The sequence below is a fragment of the Vidua macroura genome, chromosome 23 (assembly GCF_024509145.1).
Source record: "Vidua macroura isolate BioBank_ID:100142 chromosome 23, ASM2450914v1, whole genome shotgun sequence".
NCBI classification, from domain to species: Eukaryota; Metazoa; Chordata; class Aves; order Passeriformes; family Viduidae; genus Vidua; species Vidua macroura.
The window spans coordinates 6,829,200-6,853,227 of record NC_071593.1 but is presented as its reverse complement, the minus strand read 5'-3'; the positions used below and the strand labels follow the sequence as shown (position 1 = coordinate 6,853,227).

Genomic DNA, 24,028 nt, shown 5'->3' with positions numbered 1-24,028 from the left:
AAAGGGAATTCCCACCTCAATTCACCCAGACCCAATTCCCGAAGGGAATTCCCACCTCAATTCACCCAGACCCAATTCCCGAAGGGAATTCCCACCTCAATTCACCCAGACCATGCCCAAAGGGAATTCCCAGACCATTTCACCCAGACCAGACCATTCCCGAAGGGCATTCCCAGAGCCCTTGTCCCAGAGCAGGGCATTCCCAAAGGGAATTCCCAGAGCCCTTGTCCCAGAGCAGGCCGTTCCCGCTCCCGTTCCCGTTGCTCACCCCGCTGACAGCCTGGATCAGGGCCGTTTTGCCCTCGTCCTCCTCGTTGGCCCAGTTGACGTCGGCGCCGTGGGCCAGCGCGGCGGCCAGCAGCGGCAGCGCCCGGCCCCGCGCCGCGCGGCTCAGAGCCAGCCCCGCGTGCAGCTCCCGAGCCTCCTCCGCGTCCGACGCCTCCTGCTCCAGCTCGGCCTCCCCGCTCGAGTCCTCCGACACCTCGCACTCTGCGCCCAGGGGAGAAAGGGGGGAAAAAAGGGGGAAAAGGGGGGAAAAAGGGGGGAAAAAGGGGGGAAAAAGGGGAGAAAAAGAGGGGGGGGAAAAGGGGGAAAAGGGAGGGAAAGGGGGGAAAGGGAAAAAAAAGGGGGGAAAGGGAAAAAAAAGGGGGAAAAAAGGGAGGAAACAAAGGGGGGAAAGGGGGGAGAAAAGGGGGGAAAGGGGAAAAAAAAGGGGGGAACGGGAAAAAAAAGGGGGGGAACGGGAAAAAAAAGGGGGGAAAGGGAAAAAAAAGGGGGGGAACGGGAAAAAAAAGGGGGGGAAAGGGAAAAAAAAGGGGGGAACGGGAAAAAAAGGGGGGAACGGGAAAAAAAAGGGGGAAAAGGGGGGAAAAAGGGGGAAAAAAGGGGGGAAGGGGGAGAAAAGGGGGGAAAGGAAAAAAAGGGGGGAAAGGGGGAGAAAAGGGGGGAAAGGGAAAAAAAGGGGGGAAAGGGGGGGAAAGGGGGAAAAAAGGGGGGAAAAAAGGGGGAAGAAAAAGGGGAAAGAGGAGAGAAAGGGATGGGGGAAAGGGACGGGGGAAAAAGGGAGGAAAAAAAAAGGAGGGGGAAAAGGAAATGGGGAAAGGAAGGAAAAAGGAGAGGGAAAGGGAAGGGAGAGATCAGCTGAAAGCGTCTCACTGTGTGCCACCCACCTTCCTCTGGGCCACCCACCTTCCTCTGTGCCACCCACCTTCCCATCTGTCACCCCCTGCCTGGTGTCACCCACCCTCCCCCAGTGCCACCCCTGCCTGGTGCCACCCACCCTCCTCTGGGCCACCCACCTTCCCATGTGTGACCCCCTCCCCAGTGCCACCCATCTCCCTAGTGCCACCCCTGCCTGGTGCCACCCACCTTTCCATGTGCCACCCACCTTTCCATGTGCCACCCACCTTTCCATGTGCCACTCACCCTCCCATGTGTGACCCCCTCCCCAGTGCCACCCCTGCCTGGTGCCACCCACCTCCCCAGTGGCACCCACCCTCCTCGGTGACGCTGTCCACCACGGCGCCGAAGCCGAGCGCGTCGCCGCTGCCGTCGGTGCTCCCTCCCAGGCCGCTGTCGCTGCTCAGACCTGCGGGGCCAGCGGGACACAAACCACGGCCACCTGAACACCCGGCCCCGCAGCCAGCCCTGCCCGGGCCACCTCTGCTCCAGGAGCAGGAGCCACGGCAACACGGGATCCACGGGATCCGTGGAGCCATGGCAACACAGGATCCATGGGAGCAATGGAGTCACGGGATCCTGGGATCCATGGAATCCACAAGATCAACAGAATCCACAGGATCAACGGAATCCACAGGATCCACGGAATCACGGAATCACAGGATCCATGGAATCACAGGATCCATGGGATCCATGGAGTCCACAGGATCCACGGAACCCACAGGATCAACGGAATCCACAGGATCAACAGAATCCACATCATCACAGGATCCACGGGATCCATGGAGCCACGGGATCCCAGAATCCATGGAATCCACAGGATCAACAGAATCCACAGGATCACAGGACTCACAGGATCTACAGGATCACCTGGATCACAGGATCCACGGAATCCGTGAAGTCGCAGGATCCCAGGATCCACGGAATCCACGGGATCCACAAGATCACAGGATCCCTGGATCTGCTGGATCCACAGGATCCACGGAATCCACGGGATCCATGGAATCACAGGATCCACGGAATGCACAGGATGCACGGAATCCACATAATCTCAGAATCACGGGATCCACAGAATCCACAGAATCACAGAATCCCAGGATCCACAGAATCCACAGAATTCACATGATCCATGGAATCCACAGGATCCCAGAATCACAGGATCAACAGAATCCCAGAATCCACAGAATTCATAGGATCCACAAGGATCCACGGAACCCACAGAATCCCAGAATCCCATGATCCACAGAATCTCAGGATCCACAGGATCCACAGAATCTCAGGATCCCAGAATCCACAGGTTGGAAGAGACCTTCAAGACCATCAAGTCCAACCCTCCTAAGAACCCAAAATATCACAGATTTCTGACCAAAGTAATCCCAGAGCAACCAGAACATTCCTAAGAACCCAAAATGTCAGAATTTTCTGACCAAGGTCATCCCAGGGCAGCCAGAACCCTCCTAAGAACCCAAAATCTCACAGATTTTTAACCAAAGTCAGCTCTGAGGTCAACCAAAAACCTGTTCAAGATAAAAATGCACTGAAATCTATTTTAAAGCACTTACTGCGAGGGCCGGAGCCGGCGCCGGTGTCGAAGTAGGAGAAGAGGGAGTCCAGCTCGTCGGGGCAGAACAGAGAATCCCGGCGGAATTTCCTCTCCAGGGTGGCTGCTGCTTCCCACGGGAAATTCAGAATTAATGGGCAGGCAAAGGAGATGATTCCCCAGCTGGGCCTGCACACCCAGAGCCATGGCTGTGCTCACACGGCCCAGAATGGCACAAATTCCTGGCCAGAGTCACCCCAGGGCAGCCAGAACCTTCCTGAGATCCCAAAATGTCAGAAATTCCTGAACAAAGTCATCCCAGGGCAGGCAGAACCTTCCTGAGATCTCAAAATGTCATAAAATTCTGAACAAAGTCATCCCAGGGCAGGCAGAACCTTCCTGAGATCCCAAAATGTCGGAAATTCCTGACCAAAGTCATCCCAGGGCGGCCAGAACCTTCCTGAGATCCCAAAATGTCAGAAATTCCTGACCAAAGTCGTCCCAGAGCAGCCAGAACCTTCCTGAGATCTCAAAATAGCACAAATTTCTGACCAAAATATCTCAAATACATATTAATACATATAATATTTAGTATATATTTTATATATATAAAATATATGTGTACATTATATATAAAATATGTATGTATATTAGATTTATGTATAAATATGTATGTATGTTAGAGAGATATACCTATTTTAGAAAGTATATTAGATATATATAAATAAATATATATGTATACTATATATATAAAAGTATATTAGATATATAAAAATATATATATAAGATATGTATATTAAAAAGTACATTAGATATATGTATATTAGATATATATATTAAAAAGTATATTAGATATAAATATATATGTATATTAGATATATATATTAAAAAGTACATTAGATATATAAAAAAATATTTATGTATATTAGATCTATATATTTAAAAAGTATATTAGATATATATATAAAAATAGATACACATATATTAGATATATATATTAAAAAGTAGATATAGATACATATATAAAAACACATATGTATATTAGATAGACATAGATATAGATGATAGATATCTCTACATTCACAGCTATAGATATCTACAGCTCTAAGTGATACCCAGGCCACGTCCACCCCAGGTCACATCGTCCACTCCAGACCACATCGTCCACCCCAGGCCACGTCCATCCCAGGCCACATCGTCCACTCCAGACCACATTGTCCATCCCAGGCCACATCGCCCATCCCAAGTCACGTCCATCCCAGACCATGTCCATCCCAGGCCACATCGCCCAACTCAGACCACATCGCCCAAACCAGGCCACATCGTCCATCCCAGGCCACGTCCATCCCAGACCGCGTCCACCCCAGGCCACATCGTCCATCCCAGGCCACGTCCATCCCAGGCCACGTCCACCCCAGGCCACATCGTCCATCCCAGGCCACATCGTCCATCCCAGACCGCGTCCATCCCAGACCGCGTCCATCCCAGGCCACATTGTCCATCCGAAGTCACATCTATCCCAGGCCACGTCGTCCATCCCAGCCCATGTCCATCCCAGGCCACATCATCCATCCCAGGCCGCGTCCATCCCAGACTGCGTCCACCCCAGGCCACGTCCATCCCACGCCACATCGTCCATCCCAGGCCACATCCATCCCAGGCCACGTCCATCCCAGCCCATGTCCATCCCAAGTCGCGTCCATCCCAGACCGCGTCCATCCCAGGCCACATCACCCATCCCAGGCCACATTGTCCACCCCAGCCCACGTCCACCCCAGCCCACGTCCACCCCAGCCCATGTCCACCCCAGCCCACGTCCACCCCAGCCCACGTCCATCCCAGCCGCAGCTCCTCTGCCCGTGCCCCGCTCTTTGCCCGCTCGGCGCAGGTTGGCACCACCTGAGGCCAGCGTGGCGGGCGAGGCGCTCCCGGGCTCCTGGCGGAATTTCCTGCGCGCCGCGGGCGCCCTGCAGCCGCTCTGCTGCCTCTGGCACTTCTTGACGCACCAGCGGCGCGGTTTGCGCTCGCTCTCGGCCAGCGCCTCCCCGCCCGGCAGCTTCTTCAGGAACTTCTTCTCCACGTACTTCACCTTGATCCAGGCCTCCTTGTCCTGCCTGAGACAGGGCAGCAGAAAAAGGGGAATTTAGGGCAGCTGGACAAAGCAGCCATGAGGGGACGGAGCTGTTCCTCTGGGGTGTTTTGTCCACCTGAAGCCTAAAATTCCTATTTCTCAGACTTTAAATTGAGGCATTTTGAGGTCTCTGGACCTGCTTTTCCAGAGGGAACTGGGCTTGCCCAAAGCCACCATGAGAAAATGGAGCTGCTGCTCCAGGCCTAAACTTCCTATTTCACCCGAGGCCTAAAATTCCAGTTTCTCAAACTTTAAAATGAGGCATTTGCAGCCCAGCAGCTTCTTCAGGAATTTCTTCTCCACGTACTTCACCTTGATCCAGGCCTCCTTGTCCTGCCTGAGGGAGGGCAGCAGAAAAAGGGGAATTTAGGGCAGCTGGACAAAGCAGCCGTGAGGGGATGGAGCTGTTCCTTTAGGGTTTTTTGTCTACTTGAGGCCTAAAATTCCTGTTTCTCCAACTTAAAAATGTCTCTTTCTTTTATGGTTGTTTCAAAGCAGAACCAAAAAGGTGCTTCAGGTATTTGGGAGGTCTCAGAATCGGGGGGTAAATCCTGCAATTCCTGGTAATTCCTGGTTCCCAGCCCCATTCCAGTGCCCCACTGATCCCCACGAGAGACCAGCTCAGGTGAGTGGGATGGGATGGAGGGATCTGAGGAATTTGGAACCCTCTGAAGCTGGTTCTCCATGGATTTGGGGTTGCTGTGGGGTTGCCCAAAGCAGCCACGAGGTGATGGAGCTGCTGCTCCGGGGTGTTTTGTCTACCTGAGGTGTAAAATTCCTGTTTCTCCAACTTAAAAATGTCTCTTTCTTTTATGGTTGTTTCAAAGCAGCACCAAAAAGGTGCCTCAGGTATTTGGGAGGTCTCAGATCGGGGGTAAATCCTGCAATTCCTGGTCAATCCTGGTAAATCCTGGTCCATCCTGCAATTCCTGGTTCCCAGCCCCATCCCAATGACCCCCATGAGAGACCAGCTCAGGTGAGCGGGATGGGATGGAGGGATCTGAGGAATTTGGAGCCCTCTGCAGCTGGTTCTCCATGGATTTGGGGTTGCTGTGGGGATCCCTGAACCTGCTTTTCTGTGGATTTTGGGCTCACCTGGAGCTCCCTGCTGTTGGCTTCTTCAGCCCCAGCTCCTCACACTGCGCCTCGTAAATCTGGTTCATGGTGCTGTTGCCCAGCTCACACATCAGCTGGAAGTGAAATTCAGGGAGGGAATTAAAGCCTCAGGGGAGGAATTCCCCCTTTTCCAGGGAATCCCTGCATTCCCAGCATTTCTCCCTGGGAAGAATCCAGCGCTCACTTTCAGCAGCTCTGGCTCCCAGGAATCCAGCGTGAGGGATCGGACCTTGGAGCAGTGAACACCCAGGCTCCTGTCCAGCCAAGAGGGAGAAAATCCAGAAATTATTACAATTCCACAGGCCCACAATTTCCCTAATGAGCTTAGCCCAGTTCTTAATTATCTCTCTGCGCAGATGGAGCTGAACCAGGGGGGGTTGTGCAAATAAAACACGCGGGGACAATTTCTGCTGGATCTGTTGGATCAAGCACTGCAATTCCAGCTCCACCATTTCTCCAGGGACTCCATCCCTGGCCATTTTTCCTGGGATTTTTCCCTGGAATTCTGCGCTCCATCCCTGGCAATTTTTCCTAGGAATCTTTTAGTCCATCACTGGCAATTTTCCCTGGGATGTTGCACTCCATCCCTGGCCATTTTCCTGGGAATCTTTTAATCCATCCCTGGCTATTTTCCTGGGAATCTTTTAATCCATCTCTGGCTATTTCCCCCAGAATCCTGTGCTCCATCCCTGGCCATTTCCCTGGGATTTTCCCCTGGGATCCCGCCCTCCATCCCTGGCTGTTTTCCCTGGGATCCCGCCCTCCAACCCTGCCCATTTCCCCTGGGAGCCTGCGCTCCATCCCTGCCCATTTCCTTGGAATTTCCCCCGGAATCCTGCCCTCCATCCCCACCCATTTCCCCCGGGATCCTGCCCTCCATCCCCGCCCATGTCCCTGGGATTTCCCCTGGAATCCTGCACTCCATCCCTGCCCATTTCCCCCAGGATCCCGCCCTCCATCCCCGCCTGTGTCCCTGGGATTTTCCCTGGGATCCTGCCTTCCATCCCTGGCTGTTTCCCCCAGAATCCTGCCCTCCATCCCTGCCCATTTCCCCCAAGATCCTGCTTCCATCCCTGGCTGTTTTCCCTGGAATCCCGCCCTCCATCCCCGCCCATTTTCCCCAAGATCCTGCTTCCATCCCTGGCTGTTTTCCCTGGAATCCCGCCCTCCATCCCTGCCCATTTCCCCCAGGATCCCACCCTCCATCCCCGGGATTTCCCCCGGAATCCTGCCCTCCATCCCCACCAGTGTCCCCAGGATTTTCCCTGGGATCCTGCTCTCCATCCCCGCCCATTTCCCCCAGGATCCTGCCCTCCATCTCTGCCCATTTCCCCCAGGATCCTGCCCTCCATCTCTGCCCATTTCCCCCAGGATCCCGCCCTCCATCCCTGGGATTTCCCCCAGGATCCTGCCCTCCATCCCCGGGATTTCCCCCAGGATCCTGCCCTCCATCCCCAGGATTTCCCCCAGGATCCTGCCCTCCATCCCCGCGGGTGTTCCCAGGATTCCCGCGGGCCCAGCAGCACCTGTGGATCCCGGAGCACTCGATGCAGAGCAGGATGCCCAGGTTGATGCTGGCCCAGCGAGGGTCCGGCTGCCCGCAGTCGCAGCACTGCTCGTTCCCAGGGACGCTCTGCACCCTCTGCAGGATCGTCTCCCCCTTCCCGCCGCGCTCCCCGCGAATCCGTGGCCGAGTCGATGCTGCTGGTGGAGGGGGAGGCTGTCCTGTCCAGCCTCTGCAGGGAAAAGCAATAAATCAGATTAACACCAGCTCAAACACGGCCAAAAAAAATCAAACCCCCACAATTCTTATAAAGATTTGTAGGGACGGTATGTTTATTACAGCGCCGGGCGCGTGCGGGGATTGTTTCTTTTTAAAGGACACGCGTGCTCTTGAGAGCTTCTGATCTCTTTTTGTTCTTCTTCACTCGTTTTACACATGTATAGACTTTCACAGTGGGTTTATGCATATTTATTCTGATGATTTCGTGTTACACTTGTAGCTAGTTTTTATCAGGAAGTACGGAAAGAACTCTTGGGTCACTCTGTCCTATCTATTTCAAAGTTCAAAAAAAAAATCTCTCTAGGTTAAAAATTCATATTCTTTTTCTTTAACTAACACCAGTTTTACTAAAACTACAAAGTTACTTAACTTTAATAACTACAAAGTTACTAAACTAAACAACATATTTTACTTATACTAAGAACTTAAAACATGTTTCACTTAAATCTAAATAAATTTCTACCCTATTAAACTTTCACTCTGTCTCACAGCACACCCGGAGGAGAGCAAACTCAGCTTGGTGTGATGCCTGAAGGAGTGGGACAATACCTCAGTGTTGGATTAAGTTCTTTTTTGATTTAGAGATGGGGTAAACTGAGAGGTGTTTTAAAAGCTTTTGGTTTATTTTCAGTCTCATGTGAAGGGTGAGACAATACAGATGTTATAATTTGTGTTATTACAATTAGGAGACAACTATTTTTTTAATTGCAATGTAAGTGTTTCTTGGCTTATTAGTTTTGGTTACTCGATGTTGTAAATGCTTATCTCAGTGTTTGCAAATGCATGTACAAGACTGCGTGAGCTTCCTGTCACTTTTTTGAGAATTCTTTACAAATCCATTCTTTACAATCCACAGAAATGGATTTGTGAAGAATTCTCTTTCTTGAGCTGTAAAAAGTTCTGAAAAGTCTGTAAACGGAACACTTTTAAGAACTGTTTACAAATCCATTTCCCACATCTCCCCCTCTTTCCTGAAATGTAAAAAGTTTTAAAAAGTCTGTAAAAATAACTGTTTTAAGAACTGTTTACAAACCCATTTCCCACATCTCCCCTCTTTCTTGAACTGTAAAAAGAACACTTTTAAGAATTGTTTACAAACCCATTTCCCACATCTCCCCCTTTTTGCTGAACCGCAAAAAGAACACTTTTAAGAAATGTTTACAAATCCCTTCTTTCTTGAGCTGTAAAAAGTTTTGAGAAGTCTGTAAAAAGAACAGTTTTAACAATTCTTACAAACCCATTCCCACATCTCCCCCTCTTTCTTGAACTGTAAAAAGAACACTTTTAAGAATTCTTTACAAACCCATTTTCTATGTCTCCCCCTCTTTCTTGAACTGTAAAAAGACCAGTTTTAAGAATTCTTTACAAATCCACTTCCCACATCTCCCCCTCTTTCTTGAACCGTAAAAAGAACACTTTTAAGAAATGTTTACAAATCCCTTCTTTCTTGAGCTGTAAAGTTTTGAGAAGTCTGTAAAAAGAACAGTTTTAAGAATTCTTTACAAACCCATTTCCCACATCTCCCCCTTTTTGTTGAACTGTAAAAAGAACACTTTTAAGAATTCTTTACAAACCCATTTTCCACATCTCCCCCTCTTTCTTGAACTGTAAAAAGAACACTTTTACGAATTCTTTACCGATCCATTTCCCACATCTCCCCTCTTTTTTGAGCTGTAAAGATTTTTTAAGGAGTCTGTAAAAAAGCCCAGTTTGAAGCATTTTTCCAGCTCCCTTTGCCCAGCCCTCACCTCGATGTAGTAGCAGTCAGGGCTCTCGCGGTAGGCGGAGGCGATGCTGGCCTGCACAGCCTGGATCCAGGCCTGGCGCAGCTTCTCCGAGTCAGCCTGCAGCATGCAGCTCCTGCAACAGCAGCAACGGGGTGGGGAGAGCCAGCAACACCCCCAGGGTGTGGGGTGAGGCTGCTCCTCTTCATCCTCAGCACGGGAATTGCAGCGGGGCAGAAATTTACCCCACAAGGTTGGGGTGTTCCCTCTCCAAACCTTCCAGGCTAAAATTTACCCCACAAGGTTGGGATGTTCCTGCTCCGAAGCTTCCAGGTAAAAATTAACCCTACAAACTTGGGGTGTTCCCACTCAAACCTGCCAGGTAAAAATTTACCCCACAAGGTTGGGGTGTTCCTGCTCTGAAGCTTCCAGGCTAAAATTTATCCCATAAGATTGGGGTGTTCCTGCTCTGAAGCTTCCAGGTAAAAATTAACCCCACAAACTTGGGGTGTTCCCACTCCCAAACTTCCAGGCAAAAATTTACCCCATAAGGTTGGGGTGTTCCCACTCCAAAACCTCCAGGAAAAAATTAAGGTTGGGGTGTTCTCACTCTGAAGCTTCCAGGTAAAAATTAACCCTACAAACTTGGGGTGTTCCCACTCAAACCTGCCAGGTAAAAATTTACCCCATAAGGTTGGGGTGTTCCTGCTCTGAAGCTTCCAGGTAAAAATTAACCCTACAAACTTGGGGTGTTCTCGCTCCAAAACTTCCAGGTAAAAATTTATCCCATAAGGTTGGGGTGTTCTCACTCCGAACTTCCAGGCAAAAATTTATCCCATAAGCTTGAGGTGTTCCTGCTCTGAAGCTTCAGGTAAAAATTTACCCCATAAGTTTGGGGTGCTCCCATTCCAAAGCTTCCAGGTAAAAATTTACCCCACAAGGTTGGGATGTTCCTGCTCTGAAGCTTCCAGGTAAAAATTAACCCTACAAACTTGGGGTGTTCCCACTCAAACCTGCCAGGTAAAAATTCACCCCATAAGGTTGGGGTGTTCCCACTCCAAAACTTCCAGGTAAAAATTAACCCTACAAACTTGGGGTGTTCTCGCTCCAAAACTTCCAGGTAAAAGTTTATCCCATAAGGTTGGAGTGTTCCTACCCCAAAGCTTCCAGGTAAAAATTAACCCTTCAAACTTGGGGTGTTCCCATTCCCAAACTTCCAGGCAAAAATTTACCCCACAAGGTTGGGGTGTTCCTGCTCTGAAGCTTCCAGGCTAAAATTTACCCCATAAGGTTGGGATGTTCTCGCTCTGAAGCTTCCAGGTAAAAATTTACCCCATAAGGTTGGGGTGTTCCTGCTCTGAAGCTTCCAGGTAAAAATTAACCCTACAAACTTGGGGTGTTCCCACTCAAACCTGCCAGGTAAAAATTTACCCCACAAGGTTGGGGTGTTCCTGCTCCGAAGCTTCCAGGTAAAAATTTACCCCATAAGATTGGGGTGTTCCTGCTCTGAAGCTTCCAGGTAAAAATTAACCCCACAAACTTGGGGTGTTCCCACTCCCAAACTTCCAGGCAAAAATTTACCCCATAAGGTTGGGGTGTTCCCACTCCAAAACCTCCAGGAAAAAATTAAGGTTGGGGTGTTCTCACTCTGAAGCTTCCAGGTAAAAATTAACCCTACAAACTTGGGGTGTTCCCACTCAAACCTGCCAGGTAAAAATTTACCCCATAAGGTTGGGGTGTTCCTGCTCTGAAGCTTCCAGGTAAAAATTAACCCTACAAACTTGGGGTGTTCTCGCTCCAAAACTTCCAGGTAAAAATTTATCCCATAAGGTTGGGGTGTTCTCACTCCGAACTTCCAGGCAAAAATTTATCCCATAAGCTTGAGGTGTTCCTGCTCTGAAGCTTCAGGTAAAAATTTACCCCATAAGTTTGGGGTGCTCCCATTCCAAAGCTTCCAGGTAAAAATTTACCCCACAAGGTTGGGATGTTCCTGCTCTGAAGCTTCCAGGTAAAAATTAACCCTACAAACTTGGGGTGTTCCCACTCCAAACATTCCAGGTAAAAATTCACCCCATAAGGTTGGGGTGTTCCCACTCCAAAACTTCCAGGTAAAAATTAACCCTACAAACTTGGGGTGTTCTCGCTCCAAAACTTCCAGGTAAAAGTTTATCCCATAAGGTTGGAGTGTTCCTACCCCAAAGCTTCCAGGTAAAAATTAACCCTTCAAACTTGGGGTGTTCCCATTCCCAAACTTCCAGGCAAAAATTAACCCCATAAGGTTGGGGTGTTCTCACTCCGAAGCTTCCAGGTAAAAATTTATCCCATAACTTTGGGGTGTTCCTGCCCCAAAGCTTCCAGGTAAAAATTAACCCTACAAACTTGGGGTGTTCCCACTCCCAAAGCTTCCAGGTAAAATTTTACCCCATAAGGTTAGAGTGCTCCAACTCGAAACTTTCTGGTCGAAATTAATTCTGCAAGCTTGGGGTGTTCCCTCCTCAACACTTTCAGGCAAAAATGAACCCCACAAGGTTGGGGTGTTCCCTCCTCAACACTTTCAGGCAAAAATGAACCCCACAAGGTTGGGGTGTTCCTACTCCAAACTTTCCAGGCAAAAATTTACCCCACAAGGTTGGGCTGTTCCCACTCAAAACTTTCCGGCCAAAATTAATTCTGCAAGCTTGGGGTGCTCCCTCTCCAAACCTTCAGGTAAAAATTTACCCCATAAGGTTGGGGTGTTCCCACCCCAAAGCTCCCAGATAAAAATTAACCCCACAAGGTCGGACACCCAGAGGTGCTCCCAATCCAAACCCTTCATGCAGGTCTGGAAACTGTTTTTTTTTTAAAAGCTGGGCATTATATATGAAATATAAATTCTCCATATAAAGACTATAATGGAATATGTTATATAAATATATAATTCTATTATTTTATCAAGAACTAACCACAATTTAATTCTAAGATTTTCTTATCATGAAATATATATAATTATGGTCTTGTGTGAGGAATTATGTCATGTGTGAGGAACTCCCAGGGATTCTGGCATCTCCCAGCCAAGATTGATCAGCCTCTGCTTCAATCTCCTCTCAGCCCAGCCCAGGGAGTCCCAAACTCACTTGGTGGGGGAGACGACCTCGAAGCAGAACCTCCTCTCGATGTCCTCGCAGGGTTTGACCGTGCAGAGCCTCAGGTCCTCCACCACCACGGTCAGCACGTCCTGGGGGACACAGCAGGGGCTTGGGGGGCTTGGGGGGCTTTGGGGGGCTTGGGGGGGCTGAGGCACAATTGGGAAAATCCTGCCCACACCCTCTAAACTCTGTCCCAAAATCTCCAAAGTCCCTCCTGCTCAAAGCCTGCAAATTCCTGCCCAAACCCTGCAAATTCCTTCCCAAACCCTACAAATTCCCTCCTGCTCAAACCCTACAAATTCCTTCCCAAAATCTCCAAATTCCTTCCCAAAATCTCCAAATTCCTTCCCAAAATCTCCAAAGTCCCTCCTGCCTCAAACCCTGCAAATTCCTTCCCAAACCCTCCAAATTCCCTCCTGCCCAAACCCTACAAATTCCTTCCCAAAATCTCCAAAGTCCCTCCTGCTCAAAGCCTGCAAATTCCTGCCCAAACCCTGCAAATTCCTTCCCAAACCCTACAAATTCCCTCCTGCTCAAACCCTACAAATTCCTTCCCAAAATCTCCAAATTCCTTCCCAAAATCTCCAAAGTCCCTCCTGCCTCAAACCCTGCAAATTCCTTCCCAAACCCTCCAAATTCCCTCCTGCCCAAACCCTACAAATTCCCTCCCAAAATCTCCAAAGTCCCTCCTGCCCAAACCCTACAAATTCCTTCCTAAAATCTCCAAATTCCTTCCCAAAATCTCCCAAATCCCTCCCACCTCAAACCCTGCAAATTCCTTCCCAAACCCTGCAAATTCCTTCCCAAAATCTCCAAAATTCTTCCCAACCCTTCCAAACTCCCTCCTGCCTCAAACCCCTCCCCAACCCCCCCAAACTCCTCCCCAAACCTCCAAACTCCCCCAAACCCCCAAACTCCTCCCCAAATCCCCCAAAACTCCTCCCCAAACCCCTCAAACTCCAACCCAAACCCCAAATCCCCCAAATCCCTCAAACCCCTCCCGAAACCCCCCAAAATTCCCCTCCAAACCCCCCAAACTCCTCCCCAAACCTCTAAACTCCAACCCAAACTCCAAATCCCCCAAATCCCTCAAACCCCTCCCCAACCCCCCCTAAAATTCCCCTCCAAACCCCCCAAACTCTTCATCAAATCCCCCAAAATTCCACTCCAAACCCCCCAAATTCCTCCCCAAACCCCCCAAAATTCCCCTCCAAACCTCCCAAACCCCTCCCCAAACCCTCCAAAATTCCACCCCAAACCCCCCAAACCCCTCCCCAAACCCCCCAAAATTCCTCTCCAAACCCCTCAAACCCCTCCCCAAACCCCCCAAAATTCCACTCCAAACACCCCAAACTCCTCCCCAAACCCCTCAAACCCCCAAAATTCCTCTCCAAACCCCCCAAACTCCTCCCCAGACCCCCAAACCCCCCAAACCCCTCTGGCCCAAGCCGAGTGCAGGATCAGAGCCAGCCCCCCCAGGTGACCCCAGGGCCACAGGGAGGGATTTTGTGGGAATTCGTGTGGGATCACAGCCTCTACTGGGGACTTAATTACTTAATAAGTAATTATTTCATACATAAAATATTGAATAAATAAACAAACAATAAATAATGAATACGTTACTAAGGAAGAATTAAGAAATAACTACTCAATCAGCAATTATTTAATAAATAAACAGCAATTAATTACTTAATAAGTAATTATTCAATAAATACATATTCAATTAATTCAATTCACAATTCAATCAATTACATATTCAATAAATAAATATTTAATGAATAATTAATAAACAATTATTTAAGAAATCTTTGCTGCCTTTTTCCAACTCGTGGCCTTGCTGCCACCCCGCTCCCTGCAGGATTCCCCAGCCAGGTAATTAATGAACTAATTAATTAATTAATTAATTAACCACTTGGTTGATCCCCTGCTGTCACCTGGGGTGGCCTCACTGACCTTTAGCTTCTTCTGGTAGACCAGCTGGCTGTTCTGGATGGAAAACCACCTCCTGAGGGGGGACAGACACACGGACAGACATCAGGACTGCCCCACTGCAAATTCAACTTTTCAGCAGGCTTTGGAATAAATAAATCCAATCAATTCAATAAATCCAATCAATTCAATCAATTCAATAAATCCGATCAATTCAATAAATTCAATAAATCCAATCAATTCAATAAATTCAATAAATAAAATAAATCCAATAAATTCAATAAATCAAATAAATTCAATAAATCAAATAAATTCAATAAATCAAATAAATTCAATAAATTCAATAAATTCAATAAATCAAATCAATTCAATAAATTCAATAAATTCAATAAATCAAATCAATTCAATAAATTCAATAAATCCAATAAATTCAATAAATCAAATAAATTCAATAAATTCAATAATTCAATAAATCAAATAAATTCAATAAATCAAATCAATTCAATAAATTCAATAAATAAAATAAATTCAATAAATTCAATAAATTCAATAAATCAAATAAATTCAATAAGTTCAATAAATTCAATAAATCAAATAAATTCAATAAATTCAATAAATAAAATAAATTCAATAAATTCAATAATTCAATGCTTCAGCAGACTGCTTTATGCACAGTTTACATGGAAAAAAAAATATTAATTGATAAAAAAAAATAAATGAATCCCAAAAGATTGGGGTAAAAAAATATTAATTGATAAAAAAAAATAAATTATATTAATTGATAAAAAAAAATAAATGGATCCCAAAAGATTGGGGTAAAAAAATATTAATTGATAAAAAAAAATAAATGAATCCCAAAAGATTGGGGTAAAAAAATATTAATTGATAAAAAAAAATAAATTATATTAATTGATAAAAAAAATAAATGAATCCCAAAAGATTGGGGTAAAAAAATATTAATTGATAAAAAAAAATAAATTATATTAATTGATAAAAAAAAATAAATGAATCCCAAAAGATTGGGGTAAAAAATATTAATTGATAAAAAAAATAAATGAATCCCAAAAGATTGGGGTGTTCCCTTTAAAAAGGCTTGGAATGAGGGATTTTGAAGGGGTTGGGTAAAAATTCCTTCTCTTTGAAGGGAATTCCAGGGAAATTTGGTGCCATTCCTTGTCCCCCAGGCTCCCTGGTGGATCCAGCTGGAAATGGACACCCAGGAGGTGGGAAAAATAAAAAAAGAGGAAAAACAAGGGGGAAAAACATGGGAAAAATGGGAGGGGAAAAATGGGAGGGGAAAAATGGGGGAAAAACAGGGAAAAATGGGAGAGGAAAAATGGGAGGGGAAAAATGGGGGAAAAACAGAGGGAAAAATGGGAGGGGGAAAAACAGGGAGGGAAAAATGGGAGGGGAAAAACAGGGAGGGGGAAAAAAGGTGGGAGGAAAAAATGGGGGAAAAAACAGAGGGAAAAATGGGAGGGGAAAAAACAGGGGGGGAAAAAAGGTGGGAGGATAAAAAATGGGGGAAAAACAGGGAAAAATGGGAGGGGAAAAAAGGTGGGAGGAAAAAAATGGGGGAAAAAACAGGGAAAAATGGGAGGGGAAAAACAGAGGGAAAAATGGGGGAAAAAACAGAGGGAAAAATGGGAGGGGAAAAAACAGGGGGGGAAAAAAATGGGGGAAAAAACAGGGAAAAATGGGAGGGGGAAAAAGGTGGGAGGAAAAAAATGGGGGAAAAAACAGAGGGAAAAATGGGAGAGGAAAAAACAGGGAGGGGGAAAAAAGGTGGGAGGAAAAAATGGGGGGAAAAGAGAGGGAAAAATGGGAGGGGGAAAAAACAGGGAGGGAAAAAAAATGGGGGAAAAAACAGAGGGAAAAATGGGAGGGGAAAAAACAGGGAGGGAAAAAAGGTGGGAGGAAAAAAATGGGGAAAAAAGGGAGGGAAAAATGGGAGGGGAAAAAAGAAAAACAGGGAGGGGAAAAAAGGTGGGAGAAAAAAAATGGGGGAAAAAGAGAGGGAAAAATGGGAGAGGAAAAAACAGAGGGAAAAATGGGAGAGGAAAAAACAGGGGGGGAAAAAAGGTGGGAGGAAAAAAATGGGGGAAAAACAGAGGGAAAAATGGGAGAGGAAAAAACAGGGGGGGAAAAAATGGGGGAAAAAACAGAGGGAAAAATGGGAGGGGAAAAAACAGGGGGGGAAAAAATGGGGGAAAAACAGAGGGAAAAATGGGAGGGGGAAAAACAGGGGGGGAAAAAAATGGGGGAAAAACAGAGGGAAAAATGGGAGGGGAAAAAACAAAAACAGGGAGGGAAAAAAGGTGGGAGGAAAAAATGGGGGGAAAACAGGGAAAAATGGGAGGGGAAAAAATGGGAGTGGAATAAACAGGGAAAAAAATGGGGGGAAAAAACAGGGGGGGAAAGGGGGAAAAATGGGGAGGGGAAATAGGGAGGAAAAACTCCTCTCAAAAGAATCATTTTAATGATTTATTTAATTTAATTAATTTATTTATTTCTTGAGTAAGCAGGGAAGGATCCTGGTCATGATTTCATTGCAAAAATCACTAAAATTCCCAAAAACCCCTCTCAAACCGACTTAATTTCAATTATTTTAATTATTTAATTTAATTATTTATTTCTTGAATAAGCAAGGTAGGATCCTGGTCATGATTTCATTAAAAAATCACTAAAATTCCCAAAGAAAACCCTCTCAAACCGACCTCATTTTAATGATTTTAATTATTTCTTTAATTTTATTTATTTATTTATTTCTTGAATAAGCAGGGCAGGATCCTGGTCACGATTTCACTGCAAAAATCACTAGAATTCCCCAAAAACCTCCTCTCAAACCGACTTAATTTTAATGATTTATTTAATATAATTAATTTATTTATTTCTTGAGTAAGCAGGGAAGGATCCTGGTCATGATTTCACTGCAAAAATCACTAAATTTCCCAAAGAAAACCCTCTCAAACCGACCTCATTTAATAATTTTAATGACTTTTTTCACTTGATTTATTCATTTTAATTCTCTTTCCCTTGCGGCCCATGTGTGAGCTGCAGCCCGGGTGGAGCGGGGACTTGCCCTGACCTGTTCCACGTTTTGAAGGCGTTGCTGGCCCTCTTGAACAGGTAACCTTCCATCACCACCCCGCTGGGAGCATCCACGTTGAATTCCACCTTGGGCTCGTCGCAGGAGAAGTCCTGGAGAAAGGAAAGGGACTCAGGCAGCAGCTCTGGGATCGGGGGGAGAGGGATTCATAAAACATCCAAAAATCTGACAAATCCCAAAGATTTGGGGAGGATTTCTGGGATTGGGGGGAGAGGGATGAATAAAACATCCAAAAATCTGACAAAATCCCAAAGTTCTGGGCAGGATTTGTGACTCTGCCAGGATTTCTGGGATTGGGGGGAGAGGGATTAATAAAACATCCAAAAATCTGACAAATCCCAAAGATTTGGGCAGGATTTCTGGGATTGGGGGGAGAGGGATGAATAAAACATCCAAAAATCTGACAAATCCCAAAGATTTGGGCAGGATTTGTGACTCTGCCAGGATTTCTGGGATTGGGGGGAGAGGGATTCATAAAACATCCAAAAATCTGACAAATCCCAAAGTTTGGGGTAGGATTTCTGGGATCGGGGGGGAGATGGATTAATAAAACATCCAAAAATCTGACAAATCCCAAAGATTTGGGCAGGATTTGTGACTCTGCCAGGATTTCTGGGATTGGGGTGGAGAGGGATTCATAAAACATCCAAAAATCTGACAAATCCCAAAGATTTGGGCAGGATTCCTGGGATCAGGGGGAGAGGGATGAATAAAGCAAGAAAATCCCAAAGTTTTGGGGCAGGATTTCTGGGATTGGAGTGGAGAGGGATTAATAAAACATCCAAAAATCTGACAAATCCCAAAGGTTTGGGCAGGATTTCTGGGACTGGGGTGGAGATGGATTAATAAAGCAAGAAAAAGGGACAAATCTGTCGAATTCCCAATGTTTTGGGCAGGATTTGTGACTCTGCCAGGATTTCTGAGATCGGGGTGGAGATGGATTAATAAAGCAAGAAAAAGGGACAAATCTGCCAAAATCCCAAAGATTTGGGCAGGATTTCTGGGATTGGGGTGGAGAGGGATTAATAAAACATCCAAAAATCTGCCAAATCCCAAAGATTTGGGGAGGATTTCTGGGATTGGGGTGGAGAGGGATTCATAAAACATCCAAAAATCTGACAAATCCCAAAGATTTGGGCAGGATTTCTGGGATCAGGTTGGAGATGGATTAATAAAGCAAGAAAATCCCAAAGTTTTGGGGCAGGATTTCTGGGATCAGGGTGGAGATGGATTAATAAAACATCCAAAAATCTGACAAATCCCAAAGTTTTGGGGTAGGATTTCTGGGATTGGGGTGCAGATGCTTTCCTCGGGAAGGGAAGGGAAGGGAAGGGAAGGGAAGGGAAGGGAAGGGAAGGGAAGGGAAGGGAAGGGAAGGGAAGGGAAGGGAAGGGAAGGGAAGGGAAGGGAGGAGCTGTTTTTCCCAGGGCGCCGGAGCAGCTCCAGCCCTGTCCCCGCTCCGGGAGCGGTGTCCCGGGGCTGCCAGGGAACCATTGGGGATTTGGGGTTTTGGGGTCTCAGGTCTTTTTCCTTTACTCCTCCTCCTCCTCCCTTTTGGGGTTTCAGGGATTTGGGATTTTGGGGATTCGGGGTCTCAGCCCTTTTTCCTTTACTCTTCCTCCTCCTCCTCCTCCATTTGGGGTTTTGGGGTTTCAGGGTTTTGGGGTCTCAGCCCTTTTTCCTTTACTCCTTCTCCTCCTCCCTTTTGGGGATTTGAGGATTTGAGGTTTTGGGGATTAGGAGATTTGGGGTTTCGGGGTCTCAGCCCTTTTTCCTTTACTCCTCCTCCTCCTCCCTTTTGGAGTTTTGGGGATTTGGGGTTTCAGGGATTTGGGGTTTTGGGATTTTGGGGATTCGGGGTCTCAGGTCTTTTTCCTTTACTCTTCCTCCTCCTCCCTTTTGGGGTTTCAGGGATTTGGGGTTTTGGGGTCTCAGCCCTTTTTCCTTTACTCCTCCTCTTCCTCCCTTTTGGGGACTCAGCTCAGAGCTGGGTTAATTACCATAATTAATCACCATAATTACCATAATTACAATAATTACCATACAGCTGGCAGGGAGGGGAGAGCCAGGAGCAGGGCAGGACCTCACCCAGCCTAACTGAGCCCGGCTTAGGTGGTTTAAGCTGGCCTAACCTGACTGAGCCTGGTTTAGGTGGCTCAACCTGGCCTAGCCTAACAGACCCCGGCCTAGGTGGTTTAAGCTGGCCTAGCCTGACTGAGCCGGGCTTAAGTGGCTTGACCTCACCTAACCTAACAGAGCCTGGCTTAAGTGGCTCAACCTGGCCTAACAGAGCCTGGCTTAGGTGGCTCAACCTGGCCTAGCCTGAGTCCAGTTTAGGTGGTTTAAGCTGGCCTAACTTGACAGAGCCCGGCCTAGGTGGTTTAAGCTGGCCTAACCTGACTGAGCCTGGTTTAGGTGGTTTAAGCTGGCCTAACCTAACAGAGCCTGGTTTAGGTGGTTTAAACTGGCCTAACCTGACCGAGCCTGGTTTAGGTGGTTTAAGCTGACCTAACCTAACAGAGCCCGGCCTAGGTGGTTTAAGCTGGTCTAACAGAGCCTGGTTTAGGTGGTTTAAGCTGGTCTAACAGAGCCCGGCCTAGGTGGTTTAAGCTGGTCTAACAGAGTCTGGTTTAGGTGGTTTAAGCTGGTCTAACAGAGCCTGGTTTAGGTGGTTTAAGCTGGCCTAACTGAGCCTGGTTTAGGTGGTTTAAGCTGGTCTAACTGAGCCTGGTTTAGGTGGTTTAAGCTGGTCTAACAGAGTCTGGTTTAGGTGGTTTAAGCTGGTCTAACAGAGCCTGGTTTAGGTGGTTTAAGCTGGCCTAACTGAGCCTGGTTTAGGTGGTTTAAGCTGGTCTAACTGAGCCTGGTTTAGGTGGTTTAAGCTGGTCTAACAGAGCCTGGTTTAGGTGGTTTAAGCTGGTCTAACAGAGCCTGGTTTAGGTGGTTTAAGCTGGCCTAACAGAGCCCGGCCTAGGCGGGCCGAGCCCAGCAGCGAAGGCAGCCCAGGCGGGCACTCACCTGCAGCAGGGTCTGCAGGGCCAGGCAGCGGCGCCGGGGGAAGAGGAGGCAAAGAAAAAACCAATCAGATCCTTCCCTTTCTTACCATCATTAATATAACTCATTACTATGAATTATTATTATTATTATTAATATTATTATAATGAATTCTTCCACCCTCCAGGCTGGGAATCCTCGCCAAGGGTGGGAAACCTGAGACACCTCAGGGTCTGCTCTGAGGATAAACCAGAGTTTATTCTGTTTAAATTGTGTTTTAAAGTTCTGCTTAAAAGCTGTTCTACAATTCTAGTCTCAATAAATTAATACTGTATTAATTAATTAGATGATAATTTCTTATATCCGTTTAGTATAGGATAATTATTATAGAAAATATAATAATAGAATAATAATAGAATAGTAATAATAATGATAGTAATAATAATAATAATAATGATAGTAATAATAATAATAACAATAATAACAATAATAATAATTGTCTAAAATTGTGGTTTAATATTAATATTAAATAATAATATTTAATATTAATATTAAATAATAAACAAGCAGCTGGAGCTGCCCAACAGCCACGGAGCTCTCAGGGACATCCAGGAACATCAGGAAAATCCAGATTTTCCAGGAAAATCAGAAAAATCCAGAATTTCCAGGAACGTCAGGAAAATCCTGAATTTCCAGGAAAATCAGGGAAATCCAGATTTCCCAGGAAAATCAGAAAAATCCAGATTTTCCAGGAAAATCAGGAATTTCCAGGAACGTCAGGAAAATCCTGAATTTCCAGGAACGTCAGGAAAATCAGGAAAATCCCGAATTTCCAGGAAAACCCTGAATTTCCAGGAAAATCAGGAAATCCTGGATTTTCAGGGAAATCAGGAAAATCCAGATTTTTCCAGGAAGCTCAGGAAAACCCGGGATTTCCAGAAAATCAGGGAAAGTCCAGCAGTCCCAGGGAAATCCAGCATTCCCAGGGAAATCCAGCATTCCCAGGGAAATCCAGCATTCCCAGGAAGCTCAGGGACATCAGGAATTCCCAGGGAAATCAGGAATTCCCAGGGACATGCAGCATTCCCAGAATTCCCAGGAAGCTCAGGGAAATCCAGAATTCATTCCCAGGGACACGCGGCATTCCCGGAATTCCCAGGGACATCCAGCATTCCCAGGAAGCTCAGGGACATCAGGAATCATTCCCAGGGACACGCAGCATTCCCGGAATTCCCAGGGACACGCAGCATTCCCAGGGACACACAGCATTCCCAGGGACACGCGGCATTCCCAGGAATTGCCAGGGACACGCAGCATTCCCAGGTTCACGCAGCATTCCCAGGGACACGCAGCATTCCCAGGGACACGCAGCATTCCCGGAATTCCCAGGAAGCTCAGGGAAATCAGGAATCATTCCCAGGGACATCAGGAATCATTCCCAGGGACACGCAGCATTCCCAGGAATTCTCGGGGACATCAGGAATCATTCCCAGGGACACGCAGCATTCCCGGAATTCCCAGGGACACGCAGCATTCCCAGGTTCACGCGGCATTCCCAGGAATTCCCAGGGACACGCGGCATTCCCGGAATTCCCAGGGACACGCAGCATTCCCAGGTTCACGCAGCATTCCCAGGAATTCCCAGGGACACGCAGCATTCCCAGGTTCACGCGGCATTCCCAGGTTCACGCAGCATTCCCAGAATTCCCAGGTTCACGCGGCATTCCCGGAATTCCCAGGTTCACGCGGCATTCCCAGGGACACGCGGCATTCCCAGGGACACGCGGCATTCCCAGGAATTCCCAGGGACACGCGGCATTCCCAGGAACTGCCAGGATTCCCGCGGCCGGGGCTCACCCTCTGCTGGATCAGCGCGTGCTTGTGCTCCATCTCGCGCTTCTCCACGGCCGCGGCGATGACCAGCTGGTCCAGCTGGGGACGGGCAGCGCTGGGGCAGCGCGGGGCACCGGCCCGGCCCCCGGCCCCGGATAACCCCAATAACCCAAAATAACACACACCCACCCCAAAATAACCCAAATAACCCAAATAACCCAAAATAAACACTGACCCAGCCCAAAATAACCCAAAGAACCCAAATAACCCAAAATAACCCTGATCCAAAATAACCCAAATAACCCAAAATAACCCTGACCCAAAATAACCCAAATAACCCAAAATAACCCTGACCCAAAATAACCCCCGCCCAAAATAACCCAAATAACCCAAAATAACCCCCGCCCAAAATAACCCAAAGAACCCAAAATAACCCTGACCCAGCCCAAAATAACCCTGACCCAAAATAACCCCAGCCCAAAATAACCCAAAATAACCCTGACCCAAAATAACCCCAGCCCAAAATAACCCAAAATAACCCTGACCCAAAATAACCCCAGCCCAAAATAACCCAAAATAACCCTGACCCAAAATAACCCTGACCCAAAATAACCCAAATAACCCAAAATAACCCAAAATAACCCTGACCCAAAATAACCCCAGCCCAAAATGACCCAAATAACCCAAAATAACACTGACCCAAAATAACCCAAATAACCCAAAACAACACTGACCCAGCCCAAAATAACCCAAATAACCCAAAACAACACTGACCCAAAATAACCCCAGCCCAAAATGACCCAAATAACCCAAAACAACACTGACCCAGCCTAAAATGACCCAAAATAACCCAAAATAACCCAAAATAAACACTGACCCAGTCCAAAATAACCCAAATAACCCAAAATAACACTGACCCAAAATAACCCCAGCCCAAAATAACCCAAATAACCCAAAACAGCACTGACCCAGCCCAAAATGACCCAAAATAACCCAAAACAACACTGACCCACCCTAAAATAACCCAAAATAACCCAAAACAGCACTGACCCAGCCCAAAATAACCCAAAGAACCCAAAATAACACACACCCACCCCAAAATGACCCAAATAACCCAAAATAACACTGACCCAGCCCAAAATAACCCAAAATAACCCAAAATAACCCAAAACAACACTGACCCAGCCAAAAACAGCACTGACCCAGCCCAAAATAACCCAAATAACCCAAAACAACACTGACCCAGCCCAAAATGACCCAAAACAACACTGACCCAGCCCAAAACAACACTGACCCAAAATAACCCAAAATGACCCAAAATAACACTGACCCGTCCCAAAATAACCCAAAATAACACTGACCCACCCCAAAATAACACTGACCCACCCCAAAATAACCCCACCCCAAAATAAACACTGACAGACCCCACCCCAAAACAACAACAAGGGGGAAAGGAGGGAAAAAAGGGGAAAAAGGGGGGAAAGGAGGGGAAAGGAGGGGGAAAAGAGGGGGAAAAGAAGGGGAAAACGGGCAAAAGGGGGGCAAAACACCACAGCTGGGTGGGC

General features: G+C 46.9%; 1 protein-coding gene across 1 annotated transcript in view; it reads right to left on the bottom strand.

The window, feature by feature from the left end:
• Positions 1–24,028, bottom strand: part of ACAP3 (ArfGAP with coiled-coil, ankyrin repeat and PH domains 3) — a 68,488-nt gene that overhangs the window by 3,501 nt on the left and 40,959 nt on the right. The window contains 14 exon segments of the mRNA XM_053997502.1: positions 269–489; positions 1,496–1,588; positions 2,742–2,846; positions 4,619–4,833; positions 5,946–6,040; positions 6,151–6,220; positions 7,493–7,641; positions 7,643–7,702; positions 9,498–9,609; positions 12,587–12,687; positions 14,552–14,603; positions 17,616–17,728; positions 20,655–20,666; positions 22,488–22,562. Coding sequence (XP_053853477.1) covers positions 269–489; positions 1,496–1,588; positions 2,742–2,846; positions 4,619–4,833; positions 5,946–6,040; positions 6,151–6,220; positions 7,493–7,641; positions 7,643–7,702; positions 9,498–9,609; positions 12,587–12,687; positions 14,552–14,603; positions 17,616–17,728; positions 20,655–20,666; positions 22,488–22,562 — 1,473 coding nt within the window.